General features: G+C 42.0%; 1 protein-coding gene across 1 annotated transcript in view; it reads right to left on the bottom strand.

Moving 5' to 3' along the window:
• The window catches only part of LOC111864512 (dipeptidase 1), a gene marked incomplete at its 5' end in the record, with an annotated part of 138,007 nt that overhangs the window by 107,239 nt on the left and 7,127 nt on the right, over positions 1 to 23,641 (bottom strand). Inside the window, one exon of the mRNA XM_033751465.1 lies at positions 1,783 to 1,951. Coding sequence (XP_033607356.1) covers positions 1,783 to 1,951 — 169 coding nt within the window. The remainder of the gene's footprint in view (positions 1 to 1,782; positions 1,952 to 23,641) is intronic.

Genomic DNA, 23,641 nt, shown 5'->3' with positions numbered 1-23,641 from the left:
ACATTGCGGATTGTGAATCTCAGCGAGCCCCTCTCAGCGATAACAGGTCTCGTACGATCCCAAATCATCGGAATGCAGATCTCTTGAATATTATCAGTACATCCAGGAGGGCAAGTAGCTCAGTATGGCGGCGTTTGGAATATGCTTGACGATGGCACGTGGAATGGAATGGAGAAAGGAAAATAATAAATAAGTGAATATATAAGTAAAGGACGAAGCAAACAAACAAAGAGAAAAAAGAAATAAACATATGAAGAAAGAAAGAATATTTCCCAATACTAATTTTGACTTCAAAGGTTTGGTCCAACATTTATGACAGTGATTTTTTTTCCAGACGAAACATACTCACGGTATCCAGTCTCAAGAATCGTATACTATTATATTTCAGCATCCCGCTGTATTGGGGCACCATTTTTATTTGTAAAATTATTCCGTCTATAATGCAACAAAATTAATCCTATCTTAAAAGACACTAAATTATATTTAATTCACAAAAAATTGATTGTTAAATATGTTAAAATGTCATTAACTATGTATATACATTCTTTGTTCTCGTTGCAACATGTTTCGACAGCACATGGGCCATCATCAAGCAACACTTATTATCTGGGGAGACCAGTGTACTTTGTTGTTGCTTTTGTTGTTGTTGTTGTTGTTAATTTGCTTTGTAGGACATTTTCATTCTATCCCTTTTAGCTGCAGTTTCAGTGTTCCCCTTTTGTATCGTTCACTTCAGTTGTGTATGTAAGAGTGCTGTATATCCCTTGTACATCTCTTTTGGCGCCCGTTTCAGTTGTTTCAGTTTCAGAGGAACACTGAAACGGTCGCTTTGTTGCTTAAGATGAAAATGTCCTACAAAGCAGATTAACAACAACAACAACAACAACAACAACAATAACAATGTGCCTGAGAGTACTAAGGACAAAGTGTACAGTGCAGTGGTCTCCCCAAATAATAGTGTTGCCTGATGATGGCCCATGTGCGGTCGAAACATGTAGCAAGAACGAGTGAACATACGTGTAGTTGTAAGATTTGAGGCTTTCACGACGGTGACTATGAAGAAAGCAGTCTTCTGGGATTTGGCACCGTGTATATGTGGTGTTAACCGACGTTTCGGAGGAACGTATCGCCTCCATCTTCAGGGTAGAAGAAAAAATATAAGAAATCTGCAAGCGAGGAGACCGTGAGAACCGGTAAAAGCAGACTGATTTGTGGTGGCCAAAGTGGCGTTTGGGCAGGTTTTCTCCGAGTACTTCGGTTTCCACTGCCAATCTTCATTCCACCAATTGCTCCACAATCACCCTCACCTATCATCTGGGGCTGGTACAATAGGTCAGAATTGGCCGCAGTACAAGGGACTTAGTCCCACCCCACTAGCAATAAAAAAATATTTAACACGTAACAAACACTTTTCAAAGAATTAAATATATTTTAGTGTCTTTTAAGAAAGGATTAACTTTGTTGCATTACAGACAGAATACTCGTATTTTACAAATTAAAAACAATAAATCGTATGCTGTTTGAGCATCCAGGAGAGCTTATCCATTATTCACTGTCAGTTTTCTACAAACTGTAAACCTGAAACATCCCGAGTCCTAAGCACAGCTTTTTAGCAACCACAGTATCCAGTATTTGTCCGTCTTTCGCCGAATAGTTTATCTGGCGGTGTCCCTTCAAGTCCTAGCTATTAATAACCTCATGCGAATTCAGCAACGCAATTGATATCTTGTGAGTCAATCAATCACTCTTCCTTCGATGCTTTCAGCCGAATATGGTACTCACCCATCCACTAGAGGAACTTCTCTCAGCATGGTGTGAACAGCTGACAGATGATCCAAATTATGATAACCGTGGCGCAGCCTGGCGGTAAGCGGAAGCACTACACCGATCCCTGTGAGGGTGAGTAAGACTAGTAGCATGCATGCCAGGCACCAGGATCGAGGTGCGGAGCCTGGAAAGCAAACAAAATAGACCTTAATATCAGCATTCTTGAGTGCTCATCAGTACGACTAATTAAGTACCTGGTACATGTGTTTCTGTAATGGAACACTAAATCCACCACCTTCATCACAAAAGCTATTAAATGCATCGAACCCTGAGGCAACTCAGTAGAGATCACCTTACAGGATCAATTTTCATAGTGCTGTTCCATCTAAGCCTAACTCTGTGTAGTTTTTATTCCATGATATTTTCCAAAAATAAAGCGTTCATGCCTTACATCACTCATGAGTGCTCCGAACTCCGTGGCCTGTAGTCCGCAAGCGAACCATGCCGATCGAGCGACCGCCGCTTGTCGGCGAAGTTAGTGTCAGCTTTTGTGGATAGAGGGTGTCATATGATCAGTGGTGCAGAGCCCCACGGCCGTTAATCTCGGTTTTATGGACCGGAGCCGCTATTTCCTTCAAAGAGCTCCTCAATTATCTTCACGAGGCTGAGTGAACCCCATTCCAGACCCACTACTTCTCAGAAACACTTCATGTTAGGATCTACGGAATGTACAGTGGCCCCTGCATCAAAACCGTGACTGTCTTCTTGTTCACCCTACTGCTTTCTTAATATCTTTAGTTTATAACCCGAATATTTGAGGTGCCAGCTTGTTGAGATACTTCTCCACCTACAATAATATTTACTGCAACTGGTTCAGCTTCACCAAATGCCATCGTTTTGGTTTTTCGACAATATTATTAAACTGTACTTTCCTACAGTCCAATTTAATTTATAGACAACTTGTAATTTGACTTCAGACTCGGCAATAATTACCAGAAGGTGGTGTGAGTCCAACAATTCTTCTATTGTTGCTTGTGTATTGTTTGCCGGGGTAACGTTTATACCGAGCCTTTGCCTGGCAACGATAAGGGAATACACAACCCCACACAGACTGATGGGAGAGATTTATAAAGACGCCGCTGAGATAGCCTAAGTGTCATGATATACATACGAAGTTTCATAAAGATTGCTTCAAACATTCAAAAGTTAATAAAGGGAAGGGTTACATAGACACACAGAGAGTATGGCGATCACATAAGCCTGTTTCTCTTTTTTAATAAGCAGAGTAGACTAAAAATACATTTCGAGTAATTTCAGCTGTCTGCAAATAATTTTACCTAAATAAAAATTAAATAATAAGGGTGGAAGTGGGTGCCGTCGATGTACACATCTATTTACCTATGCTGCCATTTTGTGATGGATTATGACTGAAACGTCCAAACACGCATCCCACAAATTACAGTCAGTAGCATTTAATGAGCTCGTGAAGCGAGTAAACAATGGAAATCATACCATTCAGTTATCTTACTGCAGACGCGACGCGACGCGACTCGAAGCGACGCTCCAGTGCGTGTAAGGGGTAAATGGAGGTGCACATGAGAAATTTCAGTTATGAACCGCATCGTCCGTAATTCAAGGAAAGCAAGACATTTTGTTATTTATCTAGAAGATTCCTCATGAAATTGCATTCTTCTTCTGCAAATGAGTTTCATGTTCTGTTGCTTCCCTCTTTGTTACTTAATGTCAGACGCCACTCATGTTGGCTTTTCCATTGTGATTCTTAATTACAGAGGTTAGAGGCAATAATAGTCTTCTAAGAAGAAGCTGGAAGAGGAATTCTGTGGATTTGTGTCACTGAAAGTCGATTTTCATCCAGACACAAAATGTTAATATTTGTGTAATTTGTGTGTATTGTAAGAGGCTTCATGTTTTTATGGTTCCAAGTATTAAAAGAAACTGCGGGATGCTATGTACTGAGCAGGAGGTTCAGTTTTGTGGGTCTTGACACGCAAAAAAAAAACAAACCTTTATTGGGACTGTCCTTTGAATTGAGTTGAATGCCCTATTTTTTTATATCTCTATGTTTCGGGAATTGGCTTTGTTTCCATCATCAGGTGAATAATAACGTCTTCCTTTGTCCTTATGGAGAATCAATCTCAAACAATAGACTTGCTGGAACAATGGAAAAGACCCAAACAACGACCTTAATGAATGTATCACACTGTAATAGACGGTTGCAAAGAAATCTGCATATAACGGGACCCGAAGTGACCAGTACTTTTCCCCCACTCTGGCACATTATCTGTTCAACAAACACAGGGGAAGTAGCTTAAGTCGCAACATCAATGTTTAAGGTAAAAGCATAATCATTTTTGCTACCTGCAGACTTTACTGTAAATTACAATGATGATCCATAATTCTTCACAAATACACGTAGTATATTTTTGACAATTTAGAAATTAATTTGCGGCGAAAATAACTAATTCGGTTTATAATATGTAATTCTTCATCATGTGTCGCGAAATTTTTTAAAAATCAAGGTAACAATTCTCTTTTTAATGATGATTTCTGTGTTATTCAATTGTATTCTATTGCCTTCAGTCCAGCAATGTTTCGCCATTTTAAAATTGAATATTCTTTTAATTTCTTTTATGTTCGGGGGTCGTTGCGACAAGCAATATTCTTGTCGCTCCCCTTTGTTTTTCCAATTTCCATGTGATGTAGGCGTAATTATATATTTCCTTATCGAAGCAGTGCCACGTCTTGAATTGAATACCAGACATCCAGAGAAAAGCGAGAGTAACTCGTAGAACATTAATTTCTTAATATTTTTTCCCACTGCCTGGTTTGCTATATTTCTCCAGGCACACCCCGCGATATACAGTAAGCTGCAGTATAATTAGGCATACTGGTTTTGCTCAGTGCCTCCACAGAGTGTAGGTCCAAGGGGAGTTGGATTACTGTCATTATCAGTGAGTTCAGGAACATGATATAGGTATTGCACCAATTCACCACTGCAACTAGTTTAGAACTCGAGCCTGATCTTGAGTTACTTCTTCTCTCCTGTTGCGCACGTCTCTCACTGTTCTAACATTAACCTTCAAATTGAAATGCCCCATCTAAGTTCTTGTATGCTTCAAAGCCCCTTCCACCTACAGACATTGCTTCATGAACTGGATGTGTGTAAAGAGGCTGGCGAAGTCGAAGTTCACCAAGGTGTTATTTCTTTGAGATCCCAGCCCCCTAAACTTAGCTATGAAGTTTTCTGATTTTTTCATGACTGAGTTCGTATTTCACGAGAGAGGAGAGAGAACGCTGAGTATGTATATATATATCTTCTAGTGGTTGGCACGGAGATTTGAAACTTCGCAGCTTTCGGTCGCTGCAGCAGTTCCAGATCTGGCAGCTTTCGGATATCATAAGGCCCTTGTCACTTAACATGGGTTATATTTGGTTCCTATGCCAGAGTACGAGGCTTTTATCTCAGGGTTGAGCGGAAACTGAATGTAACGACGGGAGACTTGGTTCCCGATATAGTTATTCATATAAATGAAACGGAAGTAGGTAACTTATTTTAGTGCCTGCATATTTATTTCGCACAACAAAATCCTCTACTGAATTATATACACAGGTTTTACCATAAATTCGAAACACTGAGTCATTCAGTGACATTACGTAATACGATACTCCGCTCTCTTCAGCCATTTTTTTTTCCTTGGCACTACAGCCCCAGTGGGCCTAGGCCTACCTCCATGAACTTCTCCGGTCACTTCGGTTTTTCTAGATCTTACACATTCGGTAGGTCTCCTTGGGCGGATGATCAGCTCGTCGCAAGGCCTCTACCTGTACACAAACACAGAAAAACGCATACACATACTAAACATCCATGCCCTGAGTGGGATTCGAACCCACGATCCCGGTTTCCAAGCGAGCGAAGACAGTACATGCCTTAGACCGCTCGGCTACCGTGACCGGCCTCTTCAGCCATTACTACTCAACTATTTCCTGAACTGCAAAATCTAACGGCAGGTTCATATGTCGGTTGAGTAGCAATACAGATCCTTCCTAGGCATGAATTGTCTGGTGAGCTAACTAACAAACCAACCAACTCCATGGAGCTCAATCCTTCTTGAGAAACCGCCCGTCGCTCAGCTATTCAACAAATTCCCAACATTTTATGGAACACAAAAAATTCTTTACCATGTTCGCAAGAACCCTCCATTGGTCCCTATCCTGAGTGAGAAATTCAGTCCATTTGCTATCCTCTTTCTCCAAGATCCATCTTGTTATTTTCCTTTAACCTACATTCAAGTCTTCCTAGCGGTTTCTTTCCTTCTGGACTGGCGACCCTTCTACAATTTGAAGTTAAAACCACAACACAGTTGGGGCATTCCTTCTGTTAAGGAACTGATCAACAAGCCGGGAATATATGTACCTCAATTTACAGAGCACAGAACTCTCTTGAGCTATTGGCCAAAGATAATTAGCCTACTAGCCTAGTATTCAAAAGTTTCGGGTCTGATCCCAAACGTCGCCACTAATGTCAAAACAGAAAACAAAGAAAATCTGTCAGTATAATTGCAACCAGTCACTTGAAGACGGGATTTGAGCCAACTCTCAACTCTTCGTATGAAACATATATCCTTCACTAGACAATGTCCAACATAGAGTAATATTTGTATAAAATATATTTAAGAAATTAGATACTTTAAGGAAGATCTATGTTATGCAGTACATGTTAACACTACATTAACCTGCAGTGGTATCTGCTCCATCTGAGAAGTTAGCAACACTGTCATATTGCTATTCCTGGTTATAGGAAACTGAAAAATATACAGGTTGTGTGGTCTTTAATGAAAATCCATGAAAAACAAGGAGGCGGGCGAACCCACGGACATAATGATATAAGTCTGCCTTCAGTTATGAAATGAGGTTGAATGACTCCCCGTGAGCATCTGCGAAGAAAGAAACCTCTTCCGTCATTTCAGTTCTGCCCGTCGATATGTTCTGACATGTCTTGAAATGAAAATTTGGATATTCAACCCCGGAAAGAAATTAAACGCGGAAATTATAGAAGTCCCATTTCCCAGAAGCTACAGAGGTCGGGTTTTCCCCCATTCAGCTTCCTCACTTCGCTTATTGCATATTTCAGCAGAAGGAGAGATAGCGTCTCCATGGATATTAGAAGGATCCTGAAAGTTATGAAACTCCATTGTAGAACAGCCCTATTGTAGTTGGTTGAACTTCGAAAATACGTCCATTGGCATTCTACACTAAGTGGAACCAGAAGATTTCGCTCTTTGTCAACTGAACAAAATCAGAGAAAGAAATAATTTTATATGGTGCATTTCTCTTATCAAAATGTAGGCCTGCAGTTATTGGTGGTACTTAGAAATAGTAAAGTAGATGTTTTAGATCTCACCATTATGCGTTCAGTTCAGTCACTTCGCGCATAAAACGAATAATGATATAAAACACCGAGAATACTGGTGATAACGTAGGCTGTTATTCTAATCATATCATCTCAAGTATTTTTTTATTGCTAGTGGGGTGGGACTAAGTCCCTTGTACTGCGGCCATTTCTGGCCTATTGTACCACCCCCAGATGATACGTGAGGGTGATTGTGGAGCAATTGGCGGAATGAAGATTGGAAGGGGAAACCGAAGTACTTGGATAAAACCTGCCCCAGCGCCTCTTTGTCCACCACAAATCCCACTTAACCAGACCCCGGGATCGAACCCGGGCAGCCGCTGTGGAAAGCCAGCGACTAACCGCTTGAGCTATGACGTGGCCCTTTCATCTCAAGTAAGTTTCTTTAAGAATCGTTCATTTATTATCAAACGACCAAACTGAAACGGAGGGAGACAAACTGCTGTAATTGAATTAGTTTCGACTCGATGATTTCAAGGCGAGGCAACAGACTTTAAGAGGAAATGTAAATAAATATCCGCCCAACAGAAATATGTTTAAGTTTAGTTATGGCATGAACAGAATTCTGATTTACAAAATCCATGTTTAGTAACTGGAAGGGTGCATTCTTCAAAGAACGTAGACATTTTTAGTACACCTCAACTACTTCTATGTTGCAGGGCGTTTTTCTTGAAAAGTTGATACGCAATTGGTGAAGAAAATTAATGCGTTTATGGGAATCAACGTTTCACCGCAGGGAAAACAAAAGCCCGCAATTAGTTCTTGTCCTGAGCCAGCTGAATGCAGTCCGTGCCATAACATCATTTTCCTAAGACACATTACAATATTTGCCCCCCCCCATCTACCCTTATTCCTTGCTACTGTTCCCGTCCTTTAAGAATTCTTGAATAAAATTTTGTCTGCATTTCTTATCTTCTGTATCCGTGTCACATGTCCCGCTCATATCAAGATTGGTTGAAGAAATTGTCGTACAATTACATATGCGATTCAGTGCATATGGAGATGAAATATGTAAATGTCGCTTATTGTTTATTATTTTTATTTAATGAATAAGTTAATACTGGGATCGGAGGGTAAAGACCGGCTGGCTCGTAAGGCTGGCAACCTTACCGCAATCTGTAAGCCGATTGTCCAGAGAAAATGTGGGAGCCTCGACGTCTCACAACCCTATGGGCCTTCACGGCCTGTCACAGGGATAGCTTTACTTTTACCTAATAAATAAACACAGAAGCCAGTGGGGCACACAAAGTAAGCCAAAGCGTGTTCAATTACGTAGAATACAATTTTGCATTCTCTTTCTGTGTTATCGTGTAGCTTATCGTTACTGTTTCCATTGGAATGAAAAGGCCTTAACGAGTGCTCCTTCCCAACGGCATACATACAAAAGACAGTAGATGCCTTATTGTGATCGCTTTGTTTCAATCAAAGCACGGAAAAGGTTCACAAAATTGCGTCGAAATATTTTTGGAGAGCTTGGATAACGTGGTTATGAAAACAGTCGGAAGGAGTCCGGATACGATCGTATTCTCAAAATTCTTCCAAATATAATAAGCGGTAAGCGAACTTTCATTTGATTCAGTTAGCAGCAACTTCTTCAGTTCGAGGGACATGGATATAGAATTTTGTTACTGCGGGCTCCCACTGGATTTGATCTAGCTTATACAACAGCAGAAGTAAGTCACTGTGACGCGTCCAGTGTCAACCGCAGCCATTGAAAAACGTGCGATAGAAAGCTGTGAATATTCGTTAGTTGAAATCACAGTATGTTGTGAGTTCCTTGTGTATAATCGCGTGATAGGATGACTATAGATGGGTTTGGATTCGTAATTTGGTTTATTGAAGAGTTACAGATCGTAACTACAAGTAACTATCACGCTACCACTAATTCACACATTCTACAATTCACTACAGCACGCAATAAATCTTCTGTCTGCAGTGTCTTCACCGGTTGTTGTCTGTTAACGGCTTCCAACGCCGTAGATCCATCAGCGTCCGTGTTCCACGGTTCCGGTCCTCGCTGGCTATAGCCTACCTCACGACTACCTCCGCCGTCTCAAGACCCCTGACTTTCGTGACTACACTTCACGAATCACTGTCGCACACAGAATAGTGCTCACAGTCACGGTCTTCCCTGCACTGCTGGAGGGTCCTCTGCTCCTGAGCTCACGTCCTCGCAGGCTGGAGGCCATCTCACACCGGCCTGACTAACTGTTAAATTGTTGCTGGTCCTCGGCAGCACAATGATTTTTAGTTCCGAGTCCCATGGTACCCATGACCATATCTTACTCTCTGGCGGCATTGGATAATTTCAGACGTCTCGCGGGATCGATTGATACAGCCTGGGAGCGGACCCAACAGAAAATATCTTTCCTCTGTTGAGGTGGGTGAAGTGGTATCACATTTTCCACATGGCACTGGACCGCAGTAGCAACACCGCTTCCCGCAGCTCTCCTGTTGTTGCGTGACGTCACCGCTGTCCCCGAGACCATGTTTTGCCGAACTATTGCCTCGCAACGGCCGTCTTTGCTTATTAAACTATTCCAGTGTTCAGCGGACAAGCCACAATATAAAATATTTTCAAATATGTACTGACTATATTGACGTAACATTTTACGTAAGTCTACTTTATATTATATCCTATCTGGGGTACGCGGTAGAGTAGTTGGTTGAGGCATTATGCTACAAGCCGAAAGGTCGCTGGGTCGGGTCCCGATGAGGTGCATTTCTTCAATCTACCTATCCCCCAGCCTCACTATGGCCCTGGGATCGACTCAGCCTCTAGCAGGAATAAGTACCAGGAATTTTCCTGGGGGTAAAAGGCGGCCGGCATGTAAGGCTGACAACCTTATCGCCATCTTTGAGTTGATTGTCTAGAACAGGCATGTCCAACTTCAAACATGTTGTGATCGACTTTTTAGTGTCAAAACTGCCAGTGATCTGCCACCCCCTCCTATCGTCGTACCTCGCTTTAAGCAAAACTATTGTTAAAAATAAGAGTTCACGTGATAGGGATAGAGTAGGGACTTCCCCACATTTCACTTAACACAAGTTTAATGCAATTTTCGCGTAAGCTACATAAGAACAGAAAAATATGAATGACTAATACGTATTTTCCCTTCAAAATCTGAATATAATTACAGTGGAACCTCGCTTAACGAGCATAGTTCGTTCCAGAATCTTACTCGTAATGCGAAACACTCGTTAAGCGAAACAGTTTTTCCCGTGTAAATTAATGTAAAATGCGATAATGCGTTCCATGCCGAAAAATACTCAAAAAATTTTATTTTATAACGTTTATTCAAAGAAAATTATATATACATTGTTAAGGAGCGTGAATCATCATCATCTTTTCTTCTATGCGGAATGAACCAACCTGGAATGCGAATTCGATTTGCAGAAAACAACAAAAAATCGAAATAATTAGTTTATTATTTATGATATATATCAAATTCTTTTTTACTAGAAAGCTGTCTAGAGACATTTGNCCTCCTCCTCCTCCTCCTTGAGGATAGTGCAAATCGTTGATGTAGACCGATTATATGTGCGTGCAAGATCAACCACGCTCACACCTCGTTCTCGCTTTTCAATGATTTTACGTTTCATTTCTACAGTTATTTTTATTCTCTTATGGCTGTCTTTTTGCGGCTTTTTCTTCGGGGACATTTTTGCAAGGGTTATTAAACTTTGCACACAAAAAAATCACAAATAATATATCTAAACACAAGTTTGGAAAAATGTGTGATCACAAGCGACACTAAGATGCTAGCGGAAAGAATGCTAAACACAGACTGATGTAGCAAGCGCACAATCCGGGACTTCCCCACTCGTTATCCGAAACGTTGCTCGTTAAGCGAGTCACCCCTTTACAATTTGCTTTGCTCGTTAAGCGAATTGCTCGTTATGAGAGGTGCTCGTTAAGCGAGGTTCCACTGTACAGGGTTATTCAAAAAGAATGAACCGATTTCATGACGCATTGCTCCAGTTCTCAAGCATCGTCATGGAATGAGTCAGTGACCATTTGAAAGAGGAATTATCTAAGTTGTGAATGGCTGCCACAGGGGCGCTGAAGTCGTGTCGTTCTTCCGGCAACGTTCAGTTTTTCGTTTACCCTCGGAATGGCGAGTCCTCAGCAAAAGGCGTTCTCCGTTCTCGAGTTCGCGAAAACAAATTCCGTTGTCACGGTGCAGCTTGCTTTTCGAAGGCGATTTCGGCATTAATCCGCCCTGTCCTAAGAACATTCGACGGTGGTTTCGACAGTTTCAAGAGAGTGGGTGTCTGTGTAAAGGAAAAAGTCCAGGACGACCACGAGTCTCGGAGGAACAAGTGGCGAGAATCCGTGCTGTGTTTGAGAGGAGCCCGCGGAAGTCAATTGATCAAGCTAGTCGTGAGCTTTAGATCCCTCAATTCATTGTCTGGCGTGTGCTAACAGTACGTCTACATTTGAAACCATACAGACTGCAGCTCGTTCAGGCATTTACCAATGACGACAAAAGGAAGCGGATGGAATTTTGCGATTCGATGCTGGAGATGATGGAAGACGAAACCTTCATTTCAGGTTTAACTTTTAGTGATGAAGCGACTTTTCACTTGAGCGGCACAGTCAATCGTCACCGCTACCCACTAACCTCGATGACCTTAAACATCGAATAACAACAGCGATTAACTCAGTGCATCGCGATATGCTGATACGCGCCTGGGAGGAATTATCTTATCGCATTAATGTTGCCCGTGCTGCAGGTGGTGGCCACACTGAACACTTGTAAGACAGGAAGTAAAATTGATTGTGAGTAGAATACTTGTGACTTGGCTGGAGTTTTGTATTACTTTCCTTTAATAAAATATTGAGTAATAAAATCGGTTCATACTTTTTGAATAACCCTGTATATTATATTACAACTGAATTTACATGCTTTTCACGTATAATTTCCTTATATGCCTATGAGATCGACCAAAAAGCGTCCCGCGATCGACGCGTTGGACATGCCTGGTCTAGATGTTGGAGCCTCAAACTCTCACAACTTTTATGAGCCTCCACGGCCTGTTACAGGGATAGCTTTACCTCTACCTTTATTATATTCTATCTTACATTTTTCTTCTTACACTTCTTCCATATCTTCCGTTCTCCTTTCCGTTCCTTTATTCCAATCTCTCTTCGGCACGAGGAACGGCTGAGTACCGATACTCTCCTCCGCAACACATCGTGTAGATGATTAAGACTACTGGGAAATACTTGCTCAGAGCCGGTGTAGCTCAGTCGATATAGCCATGGGCTACGGGCTTGAACACCGGTGTTCGATTCCCGGCAGATGCAAGAGATTTTGTCCAGACTGGCTCTGGGACCCGCCTGGCCCCCTATCCAAGGGGGGCCCTTTCCGCGGGAATGAAGCAGCCGGGCCGTGAAACTGACCACTCACTTCCATCTAGTGCCGAGGTAAAAAATTGTGGAGCTATACCTCCACTCCCGAACACGTCTTCATGGTCTGGTGTTTGACTATTTAAGTGCAGGTACAACGTTACCTTACCTCTTATTCCATGCCGAACATGGAGGAAACTACTTCCTCGCGATACGCATGAGCATAGACTATGAATATAAACTGCCCTGAATGTAAGATTTGAGGTTTTCAACTGCCTTGAATGTTTCACATTTTCTTTCGTACCTCCCCACATCTCACTCTCCAGGGGATGTATACCTCAGTTTCTTATCATCCCTTGTTTGAAACGCCCTCTGCAGTATAACTTTCTGTATTTACCACTGTGTACGTAACACTGACTGCTCCATAGCTATTTTACTGCGTATAAAGTAATTAAAGATTAGAAGAGATTGGGCCCTAAAATAATTAAATTCTCCCAGCAGGCTACAGTTGTCAGTTGCGCTGGTTTTTGCTTACTTCCGGTCATAATTCCTAGAGCTGGTTAGACCCACATTATTACTACTTTCACCATCATATAATCTGATTTATGTACACACATTGCTGTCCGCAGTACATGGAAATAATTTCAATATTAATTAGTCACACTTTATCAGCAACTAACGTCATGGGTCAGGACCCTTCTCCAGAAGCTAGTATACACTCAGCTGGGCCGCGCCATAGCTCAAGCAGTTAGTCGCTGTCTTTCCACCGCGGCGGCCAGGGTTCAATCCTGGGTCTGGTAAAGTGGGATTTGTGGTGGACAAAGTGGCGCTGGGGCAGGTTTTCTCCGAGTACTTCGGTTTCCCTTGCCAATCTTCATTCCACCAATTGCTCCACAATCACCCTCATCTATCATCTGGGGCTGGTACAGTAGGCCAGAAGTGGCCGCAGTACAAGGGACTTAGCCCCACCCCACTAGCAATAATAAAATAATAGCAGTATCCCACAGNGCCGCAGTACAAGGGACTTAGTCCCGCCCCACTAGCAATAATAAAATAATACAATCGGCTGGTTAAGCAGTATCCCACACATCATGGAAACAGATGATTCATTGTTCATAACAGTCCACAACTGAATCGTGTTATGAGTGAACTCACAAGGGAATGATCTGATCCGACATGTCGAAACCTGCCCTGAATTTTTATTTCACTGCAAGAGTACACACAACAAAATCCACTGTCAAAATTTTAGCTGCTAATACGCACTGCAAGAATTTTTTAAAAATTGCTGAACATGGCCAATATTGTAGCCTTCCAGACCCTTGGAGAAATGTCCACCCCTGGCAGAGCAGAGCAGAGCAGAGCAGGGCAGAGCAGTACGCAACACGGCTGACTCATAGCCTAGGCTGGGGTTGTACAAACCTCTGGTACAAGCGGTTCCGCGTACAGAGAAAATGAGTAACTTCGGCAATTTTTAAAAAATACTTGCAGTGCGTATTAGCAACTAAAATTTTTACAGTGGCTTTTGCTGTGTGTACTCTTGCAGTGAAAAAAAAAATCGTGACAGGTTTCGACATGTCGGATCAGACCATTCACTTGTCAGTCTAGTACATACCTCTCCATAAAAGTGTTGAGCATGGTTTTAACTATTTAAAGACGGAACCTGTCTGTCTTATGTTACGACCGACGGTCAGTTGGTCAGTTTATCTTGGTATAAAGCACCATTCTGGGGCTTACAACAAGGCAGTTGCGGGTTTGCTAATGTGAGGCGCTCTCTCTGACGAGAGGACGGGTCTGTCGTTTGCAGCTGCTGCTGGTCCTCGACAGAGCAGTCATTCTTGGGTCTGAGTCCAGTGGGACTCGCAACCATATTTTACTGTCTCAGATTCGAGTCTTCCCTTTTCGTTCCTTCTTACGACTCACAGGGGCACGGTAGAGGTATTCGACGCCCCATCCACACGGGAATAATTTTATTCAAAATAAAATATAAACATTCAGTTCTTACTTCGTAGGAAAAATACGTACTTCTCCACTACAAAAACCAACCAGTTAATGATGTTTGGAGAAATAACGTAATTAGCGTTAGCACCTTGGTTACAAGTTCTCTTAATCACACTTAAATACAGCGCTATCGCTGAATTATACACACTTTCCAGTCCACCGTTGCACACGCACTAGGATTCCCAGCCTTCACTAGTCGTCTCCTAGCGACGGACATCAATACAGAAAGTATCACTTCAATTCACTATGAAGTTTTTTTATTCTACGAACTCCTGTGGCTATCTTCTATCTAGAACTTAGAACCGAATTCATAGCGCCGTTCGTCTTTCAGATAACTCCTTTGCACGGACCCCACGGAAACCACCACCATCCTGTGGATGCATGTTTACAGCTGCGTTTCCTGACAAAAAAACTTGCTATAACTCCGTTCTTTTGCTCTGCGCATACCACATAGAAATCACACAAAATACCGGTACTTACTAAGCTGGTCAACAAATTACCTGCTTTTAAAAACCTAAAAGTTCATTATCTTATTCATTGGCGTCCTCCCTCACCTTGTTTTGATCCCATTGTGTAAAGTCTCCACAACTCCCTCTTTCTTTAACATTTATCATTTTATAGTCAACATCTACGCCTAAAACTCGCTTGAGGTGTCTCGGCCAAATTAATTTACGCATTCTATATTTCCTTTATATTGTGACGTATTGCTAAACAACAGATCGGTAAACACATTCCCACAGGAGCCAACGTGAAACAGTATGACGTCAGTTGCTAGATAACGGATCAGTAAACACGTCTCCTTAACAATAGTGGTTATGTTTTCTGCGTGGTCCGTGCAAAGTGTTCGGCAATATAGAACAGTAGACGGATGTGAAGAGTAGAGTCCCGAGACGCCAGCCTGCCAGGATATCAGCTTGAGAGCAGGGGAATTTAATTTAGTCGAGTCTTCGGAATTGGCAGCTGCAGAATAATGACCAGAATAGAATTAGGCTGGGAAAAAGATACTTCATGTGTGATTTGAAGTGACAGTGGACCGTGATAAATCCGTTGCCAGGATACGACTAATGAAGACGGAGAATCTTGGTGCGTGTGTAACAGTAAACTGAAAGTGTGCCGATCAGCAATAGCGCCGTATTACCCGTAGTCCCGAGCTGTGATTGTATAAGGTGCAATAAATCCAATCGAAAACCAATCTTATTCACGCGCAAACCCCTACACGTGACAACATGAATTAACCAGTGGTGCGAGCAACAGATGTTCAATGTCTCTCAAAGTAACTGTTATGTATACTTATGACACTTTAGCATGGAGCTGATCTTCCAATGACGCGCCGTGTGTATAATAACCCTGCACTGTAATTACGGCTCTACAACATGTTGAGCCGTATCAGAACATCTCTATTGGTACGAACTAAGTATGGAGAGAACAGTTGGTGGAGACTATGCATTTTCATTTCATGACTGGGTCTAACACCATGAACCCGACACAGAATGTTTGCGTATAGTATGATTCTAGGCTGTGAAACTTAAACACGTCTTCAGATAATAGAGGTGGGATAGTTTTGTAAAAATAAAGAGTGCAGAGGATTTTATCGCATATCAACTAATTTTTCTTATTAAGGATAATTCGTTTGTAAAACTGTTCATTTTGATCGGTAAAGCTAGCCTTGAATATAATTAACAGGAACAACAATAACTTCCGACGATAAATTTTAATATAAAACTTAACCTAAAATTTTATTGAAATATGTTTATTATTTTTGGAGGTGAAACGCTGAGTTAGTCCAACAGACGAATGTACCCGAATCACGAATATACCTTCAGGGATACGGAGGGAGAAAAGGAATTGGTAATGTTCTTCTGTTTAAAATAGTTCAGCTTGGCATCGCTCTGCAACCATAGTACGACTGTTACATTTAACGGCCATTACTCTGGTATGAGACATTTCAGTTTCTCACGAAGAGGGCATGAATATTACTGCCTTTCAGGATTTGGTGTTTCTGTACATATCCTTAAGATAGAGGCCGCACATTCCTCCGAAACGTCGACAACTATATATGAAGCTACATGTAATAATGGGAGCACGCGGTAGCGTAGTATTTGAGGCAGTATGCTACAAGCAGGAAGGTCGAGAGTTCGATTCCCGATATCATTCTTCTAGCCGCATTATGGTATTGGGGTCGACTCAGCCTCTAACAGAAACGAGTACCTGGAACGGTATGAGGCTGTACTTTCTTGCCATGAAAAGAGGGTCGAAATGAATAGGAAAACAGAGACGTTAGTGATGAGTTTGTTTGACAATAAAGGAATTTCAGAACAGAGGACTTAATAATTCCTCTCTTCAAAATTATTAATACAGGGTTCTGACGTGCTTTTCTGCAAGCACTACAGCGCATGCTGTGTGCATAACGAGAAGTATAACTTAATGACTTTAGGTTTCAGTAATCAATTCCTGTGAATAACTTCAGTTAATGGATTGGCAGCCCATAAACTTTATACTTGCTAGCCGAAATATTTGCAGTTTCTTACAGTCGCCGTGTTTGTAATAGTTAGCATAAATATCATACAGGCGTGTTTNTTTTCTTCTACCCTGAAGATGGAGGCGATACGTTCCTCCGAAACGTCGGTTAACACCACATATACACGGTGCCAAATCCCAGAAGACTGCTTTCTTCAAGAATATTAATGTTTTACATGCTACGAAAAATCGTCTAAAAGAAATGAGAAATAATTAAATATATATATTAGTTAATGGAAATACAGATAATCCTAATAAATAAATAATATCACTTCCATCATTTCTGTTGTTGTACAGATCGAAATAATACCTATATACCTACAGACGTAGGGATGAAATTTAAAATATATTTCTGAAGCTCCATCCTAGTCTTTATTGAATAGAAGAAGAAAATAATAAGGATGAAAATAGTTTATTTAATTAATTTGGTAGATTATGAAGAGTTCCGACACAGAAGGCTCGAGGATCTAATCCATGGCAGCCGAAGAAAAAGAATTAAAAGAGATAAATTTGTCCCTATGCACTACGCCTTGAGGAGTAGATGTACAGTTCAACTTATTCTTTACGTCGGTACTAGTGGTCAGCTTCACGCCCCAACCGCTGTACCCCCGAGAAATGAGCCCGCAGTACCCATTGGTTAGGGGGCTGGGTGGACCACATAATCGGTATAGACGATATGAAAAGCAGAAAAATATCCCACCTTATCGGGACTCGAACTCCAACGCATCGGACATCCAGCCCGTCACTATACCGACAGCGTTATCCTGAGTCATGACACAGTTAAACAGCGAGTTTCGAAGTTCTTACTGCGAGGAATATTAAGATTACTAAAACATAAGACATGACATCGTGCAGTCTTGTAGACAGCTTGCTCCGAAACGCTGGTACCTATCTATCAGACTATGTGTCGTCATATCACTGGAGACCGTAATTTTAGTTACTTAGTTAATTTAGTCATTTCATTCGTTAACTAGTTTTTTTTTTTAATCTTAGTGAGGTGGGACTAAGTCCCTTGTACTGCGGCCGCTTCTGGCTTATTGTATCAGCCCCAGATGATTGGTGGAATAAAGATTGGCAGGGGAAACCGAAATAATCGGAGAAAACCTGCCCCAGCGCCACTTTGTTCACCACAAATCCCACTTTACCAGACCCGGGATCGAACCCGGGCCGCCGCAGTGGGAAGCCAGCGACTAACCGCTTGAGCTATGGCGAGCCCTTTCGTTAACTAGTTAGTCCGTTAGCATAATGGATAGTGAAGAGAAGTGTTTATTTCGTTGGCTGGTTAGTTAGTTGGCTTGCTAACTAGAGTGTTATTGTGCTTGTTGTTTGGCATTGTTCTGAATGTATTTTGAATTCCCTGACCTGCCAAAAATGAACTGACGCCTTGTAACACTGTTGCAGCACTAGAGGGGGGCCGCACTGTATATTTATTTGCATACAGCAGATGAATCACTTCCAAATGTAGTCTCACACTGCAACTTTGATGCCTTACAAGTTTAGACCGTTTTCTCTAACTGCGATACAGTACGGACATATTAAACACATAAAGGTTTACAAAAAATAGTTTCGTATTACTCCAAAGCAAAACATCCCCTGTGGTTATTGCACCTCTGTTTCATTTTGCTAGGCAAAATTACACGATGCAGCAGGCTTAATTTCAAAGGAAGATATGAGCTTTTACGGTATGTATGAAACATCATATTATTGGGTTCCCTCACACTGTGCCCGCCACAATTCCCATTATTATTAGGATAAAAGAAATGAATATAGCTCTACCTTTCGTAACCCTGGTTATGTTTCCGGAAACCAGTGATGGTACTGAAAGAGTGTGGGGTTCACATGTTAGTCCATAACTGCTAAATTCTGGGATTACCACTGCCAAGTTTTCTTCCATTAAAACATTGGGAGATATGAGTATATGCGGTTAATTATTGGCCAGAACGTGTTAGAGAAAAAAAACTAAATTACGTCATCATTCAACTCCATAGTAAAACTGAGCAAGTTAGATCAAGTGGTAAAGCCAGTGATCTGTAATCCCGGCTGAGGCACCGGCTATCCTGACAGTATTTTCGTGGTTCTCCTGAATTCATCTGGGCAGTAGTGGGATAATATATTAAATTATGCCATGATCTTTTCTATCCAATCTTGTCCAATTCATTCTTCACTATCATCCAGTCATTTAACCCTACGTGGTCTGAGGCACTGAAATGGCCATTAAATAAACCACAAATAAATATATTTGTGGCACAATGCGTTCAGTCAGAAGATGATAACTATTCATCTGCTCAAGAATCCAATGCATTTAGACGATCGGACGAACTGCCGCTGTACCCTCTCCTGCGGCCGTTCAGTCCAGTTTCACCTCCGTCTTGTAGTCGCGGGGTTTCAGAATACGTGAAGCTTCACTTCTGCTGTTCCCTGCGTCTCCGTGCCGTGGTGCTTATAAATACGGACAACATTTTCTTTTATCTCATATTCTGTAATCTGCGTATAGTTCCCACAAGTGATCTCTATTCTCGAGGAATCTAGATCAAATTTTATATATAATTCTTGTTTATTCTCATTTACTCCTCCCCCCCCCTTGGCACTACAGCCGCAGTGGGCCTAGGCCTACCTCCATGAGCTTCTCCGTTCACTTCGGTTTTTCTAGATCCTACACATTCGGTAGGACTTCTTGGGCGGGTGATCAGCTCGTCGCAAGGCCTCTACCTGTACACAAACAGAGAAAAACGCACACACACAAACTAAACATCCATGTCCTGAGTGGGATTCGAACCCACGATCCCGGTTGCCAAGCGAGCGAAAACAGTACATGCCTTAGTCTGCTCGGCTAATTCACATCTACTACTTGGGCAAAATAGGTAAAGGTATTCTGTAACAAGCCATGGAAGCCCATAGGGTTGTGAGATGTTGAGGCTCTCATATTTTCTAGACAATCAATTCACAGATGGCGGTGATGTTGTCAGCCTTACACCCCGGCCGCTCTTTACTTCCAGGAAGATTCCTGTTACTCATTTCTGTTAGAGGCTGTCGGCCCCAGGGCCATAGTGCGGTTGGAAGGATTAGGTCAATTGAAAATCCAATGACTTCATCGGGAATCAAACCCGCGACCTTCCTGCTTGTAGCATAGTGCCTCAACCAACTACGCTACCGCGTGCCCCAACTACATGCAGTTTTAGATTTCTTCTCCGTGACAGTTTGAAGCAGAGAATATTATGAGGAGTCTGACTGTGTCATTTCATCTAATGCTTTGGTTTCTCCGACTCTCTCGAAGGCTAGTGTCAGGATGTTCTGCTGTGCTAACTTTCAAGAATACGCAACAGTCTTCTGAAAATTTATTAAGCACGGACAAAAAAACTGCAATAAAATAAGCTTATCTGTATATATAATAGATGAAGTAGACTAACAATTTGTTTGTTGTCTCTTACCTTGACGTTTAAAAGTTGACATTTTAAATGTCTCCTATAGGCTAAGAGAAGTTAGGCCACTTATACATTCAAGGGTATCTGTCGTGCTCGGCTTCTGTGGCAAGAATTGCCTAGCACCAAATAATTCCGCCCGCGTAAAGGAAGACAGAATGCATAATGTGAGATAAGAAAACGCTCACTGGTGTGGGAACTGGTGCCCATTTGCGTCGTCATTAGACTGGTTCTAGCCTGCGTTCCGTATGTGCATGATTCAGGCCACCATGCTCTCGCATAAATTTGGGTACCTTTCCTAATAGCTTTTGAGCTCTCAGTGTCGCCCCGCGGTCTAGGGCCATGAACTGTCTTCGCTCGCTCGAAACCTGGGATCGTGGGTTCGAATTCCACTCAAGGCACGGGTGTCTGTGTGCATTTATTCGTTATTTGTGCCCTTCTGCGTGTAGGTGGTGCCTTGCGACGGGCTGAACCCTCATCCAGGGAGTCATACTGACTGTGTGTAGAATTAGGAAACTGAAAAAGTAGCCAAGATCCAACAAATGGCTGTAGAGCCATAGATAGATAGGCGGGCAGGCAGGCGGATTTCGAACATAATTAACAATTATTTTCCAGATTTATTATGAACATAATGAGGCCAAAGATTACTTCATATTTATACTGTTTAGCCCACTTACTTTTTCAAGGTAAAAGTAGGATTTTGAGATCACAATGCTGTGTGTGTCGGTGTCTCCATTTCACCTTTTGAACTGTGGATCTGATATTCTCACAGCGGTGGCTATGAAGATGGGATGTGACGCCATGTAGCCTTATAAGAGGAACATACTGCCTCCGCGTTTGGATAGAAGAGTAAGCTAAAAAAGGGGCAAAAAGCGTTCTCAATCGTTATATATTTTTCTCTATCTTAGGTTCAGTTCGGTTCTCAAACACCCTCACGATTTTCAAGACATAAAGATAAGACGTAAAGTTGTCCCTGTGCTTAACTAATTAAGCACTACACAATGAAGGCGTATGGGGGAGTGGATGTGTAAATCCACATTTCTTGACCTCGGCACTAATTGGAGGTGAGTGGTCAGCTTCAAGCCCCGACCGCTTTACCTCCGGGAAGGAACTCCCGGTACCCATTGTATAGGAGGTTGGGTCGATCCCAGAGGCGGTCCGGACGATTGGAAAAGTGAAAATTCTTGATCCTACCGGGACTCAAACTCCGACCCCTCGGTCATCCAGCCCGTAGCCAGTCGCTATACCGACTGCAATATCTCGGCTCCGATTTTCAAGACATAGACAAAAGAAGTGCAGTATACACCATCGTCAGAATCCTTTCAAGTCTACCATAGACAAAAGAATTAAAATAAAATTTCGTATCAACATTTGTTACCGAAATGCATTGATTTCATGCTGAAGAGGAATAATTTCCTTAAAGACGAGCTTCCTCCTCGTACTAAGATCAGACCACGTATTTCAATATAATGGCAACGAACAAATATTCATAAATGAGAAAATCATACCCAGTAAATCAAAGAAAATGCTTTTTCCCTCCGAGATAGAATCACTTATAGAAAACAGTGATTTGTTGTGTAAATACTTTCCATCGATTGCGTGCTTTTTAGAATAACAAGAAGCATCAGCATGCCTGAAAATTTATGTTTCTACTCTCGGGACATATGTAAAGAGAAATGACTAAAATCTGTTTGGACGTACAGAAAACTTACGCTCACGAATTGATGAGGCAGGGATGGGAAAAAGAAGGCACGAGGCAGAATTCAATCCCGTTCGCGGTAATATTCATGCATCATTAGCAAAGTGACATTTCATCGGGTTTTAGTCTGCTTTATTGCGTTAGAAAGGTAGGGTTTTGGTGCCGCCAGACGTGTGCTCGTTCCTGTAACTGTCCCCTTTATTAATTCTAAGCCAGCTGAAGGTGAGAGAGATCTCAGGTTCTCAATGTGATTACTATGAAGGTTGTTGTCTTCTGCGATATGACGCGTTATAGTCTGGTAGAACGTTACCAAAAGTCAGAGTAAAAGCAAAAGTAAGAAAAGTAAAACTATCCCTGTAACAGGCCGTGGAGTGCCATAGGGTTGTGAGATGTTGAGGTTCCCACATTTTCTAGACAATCGGCTTATAGATAGCGGCAAGGTTGTCAGCCCTACGCGCCGGACATCTTTTACCCGCAAGAACTTTCCAAGAATATTCCTGGTACTCATTTCTGTTAGAGGCTGAGTCGACCCCAGGGCCATAGTGCGGCTGGAAGGATTAGGTCAATTGCAAGAAATCCAATGACCTTTTCGGGACTTGAACCTGCGACCTTCCGGCTTGTAGCATAGTGCCTCAACCAACTACGTTACCGGGTAAACCCGCTTATCTAGTTTGTAGATGGAGTCAGGAAATTTCTTGGAAACTTTGGTAACGTTCAATCATAAATGCACGAAATTATAACCAAAGAGAGAAGTATCTTATTCTGATAAAATTCTTCTGCCAATATCATGCTAATAGAAGCTACAGCAACCACGTTGAACGTGTGAACTTCTGAGATGGAGGAGACACGCAATCAATAATTAACGTGAGATCGGAACATATTTTTTTTTCTTGGCACTACAGCCCCAGTGGGCCTAGGCCTACCTCCATGAGCTTCTCTGTTCACTTCGGTTTTTCTAGATCTTACACATTCGGTAGGACTCCTTGGGCGGGTGATCAGCTCGTCGCAAGGCGTCCACCTGTACACAAACAAAAAAAACACACACACACAAACTAAACATCCATGCTCTGAGTGGGATTCGAACCCACGATCCCGGTTTCCAAGCGAGCGAAGACAGTACATGCTAAGATCGGAACATACATTAGTATAAAATACGCAGTGAAATGGGTGACTATATTATGTAACCTTTTGTTTATAATTTCTACTTTTCTCGTTATGTATTTTGAAGCTTGAGAACGCATGAAATTTCTTCCCAGGTCTATCTGTCGTCTCTTCAGGAATATATGTCCTTAAATTATGCCGCGTCAGTAAAAAAAAAATCTGTGGCCTGTAGTCCGTCAGTAAACTATACCGACTGAGCAACCGCCGCCTGTCAGCGCAGTTAGTGCCAACTATAGCGGATAGAGGGTGTCGCGTGGTCAGCGCAACGAATCCCCACGGCCGTTAATCTCGGTGTT

Source organism: Cryptotermes secundus, unplaced genomic scaffold (assembly GCF_002891405.2).
Source record: "Cryptotermes secundus unplaced genomic scaffold, Csec_1.0 scaffold948, whole genome shotgun sequence".
NCBI lineage: Eukaryota > Metazoa > Arthropoda > Insecta > Blattodea > Kalotermitidae > Cryptotermes > Cryptotermes secundus.
The sequence above is the reverse complement of the archived record's forward strand: the minus strand, read 5'-3'. Positions and strand labels throughout refer to the sequence as shown.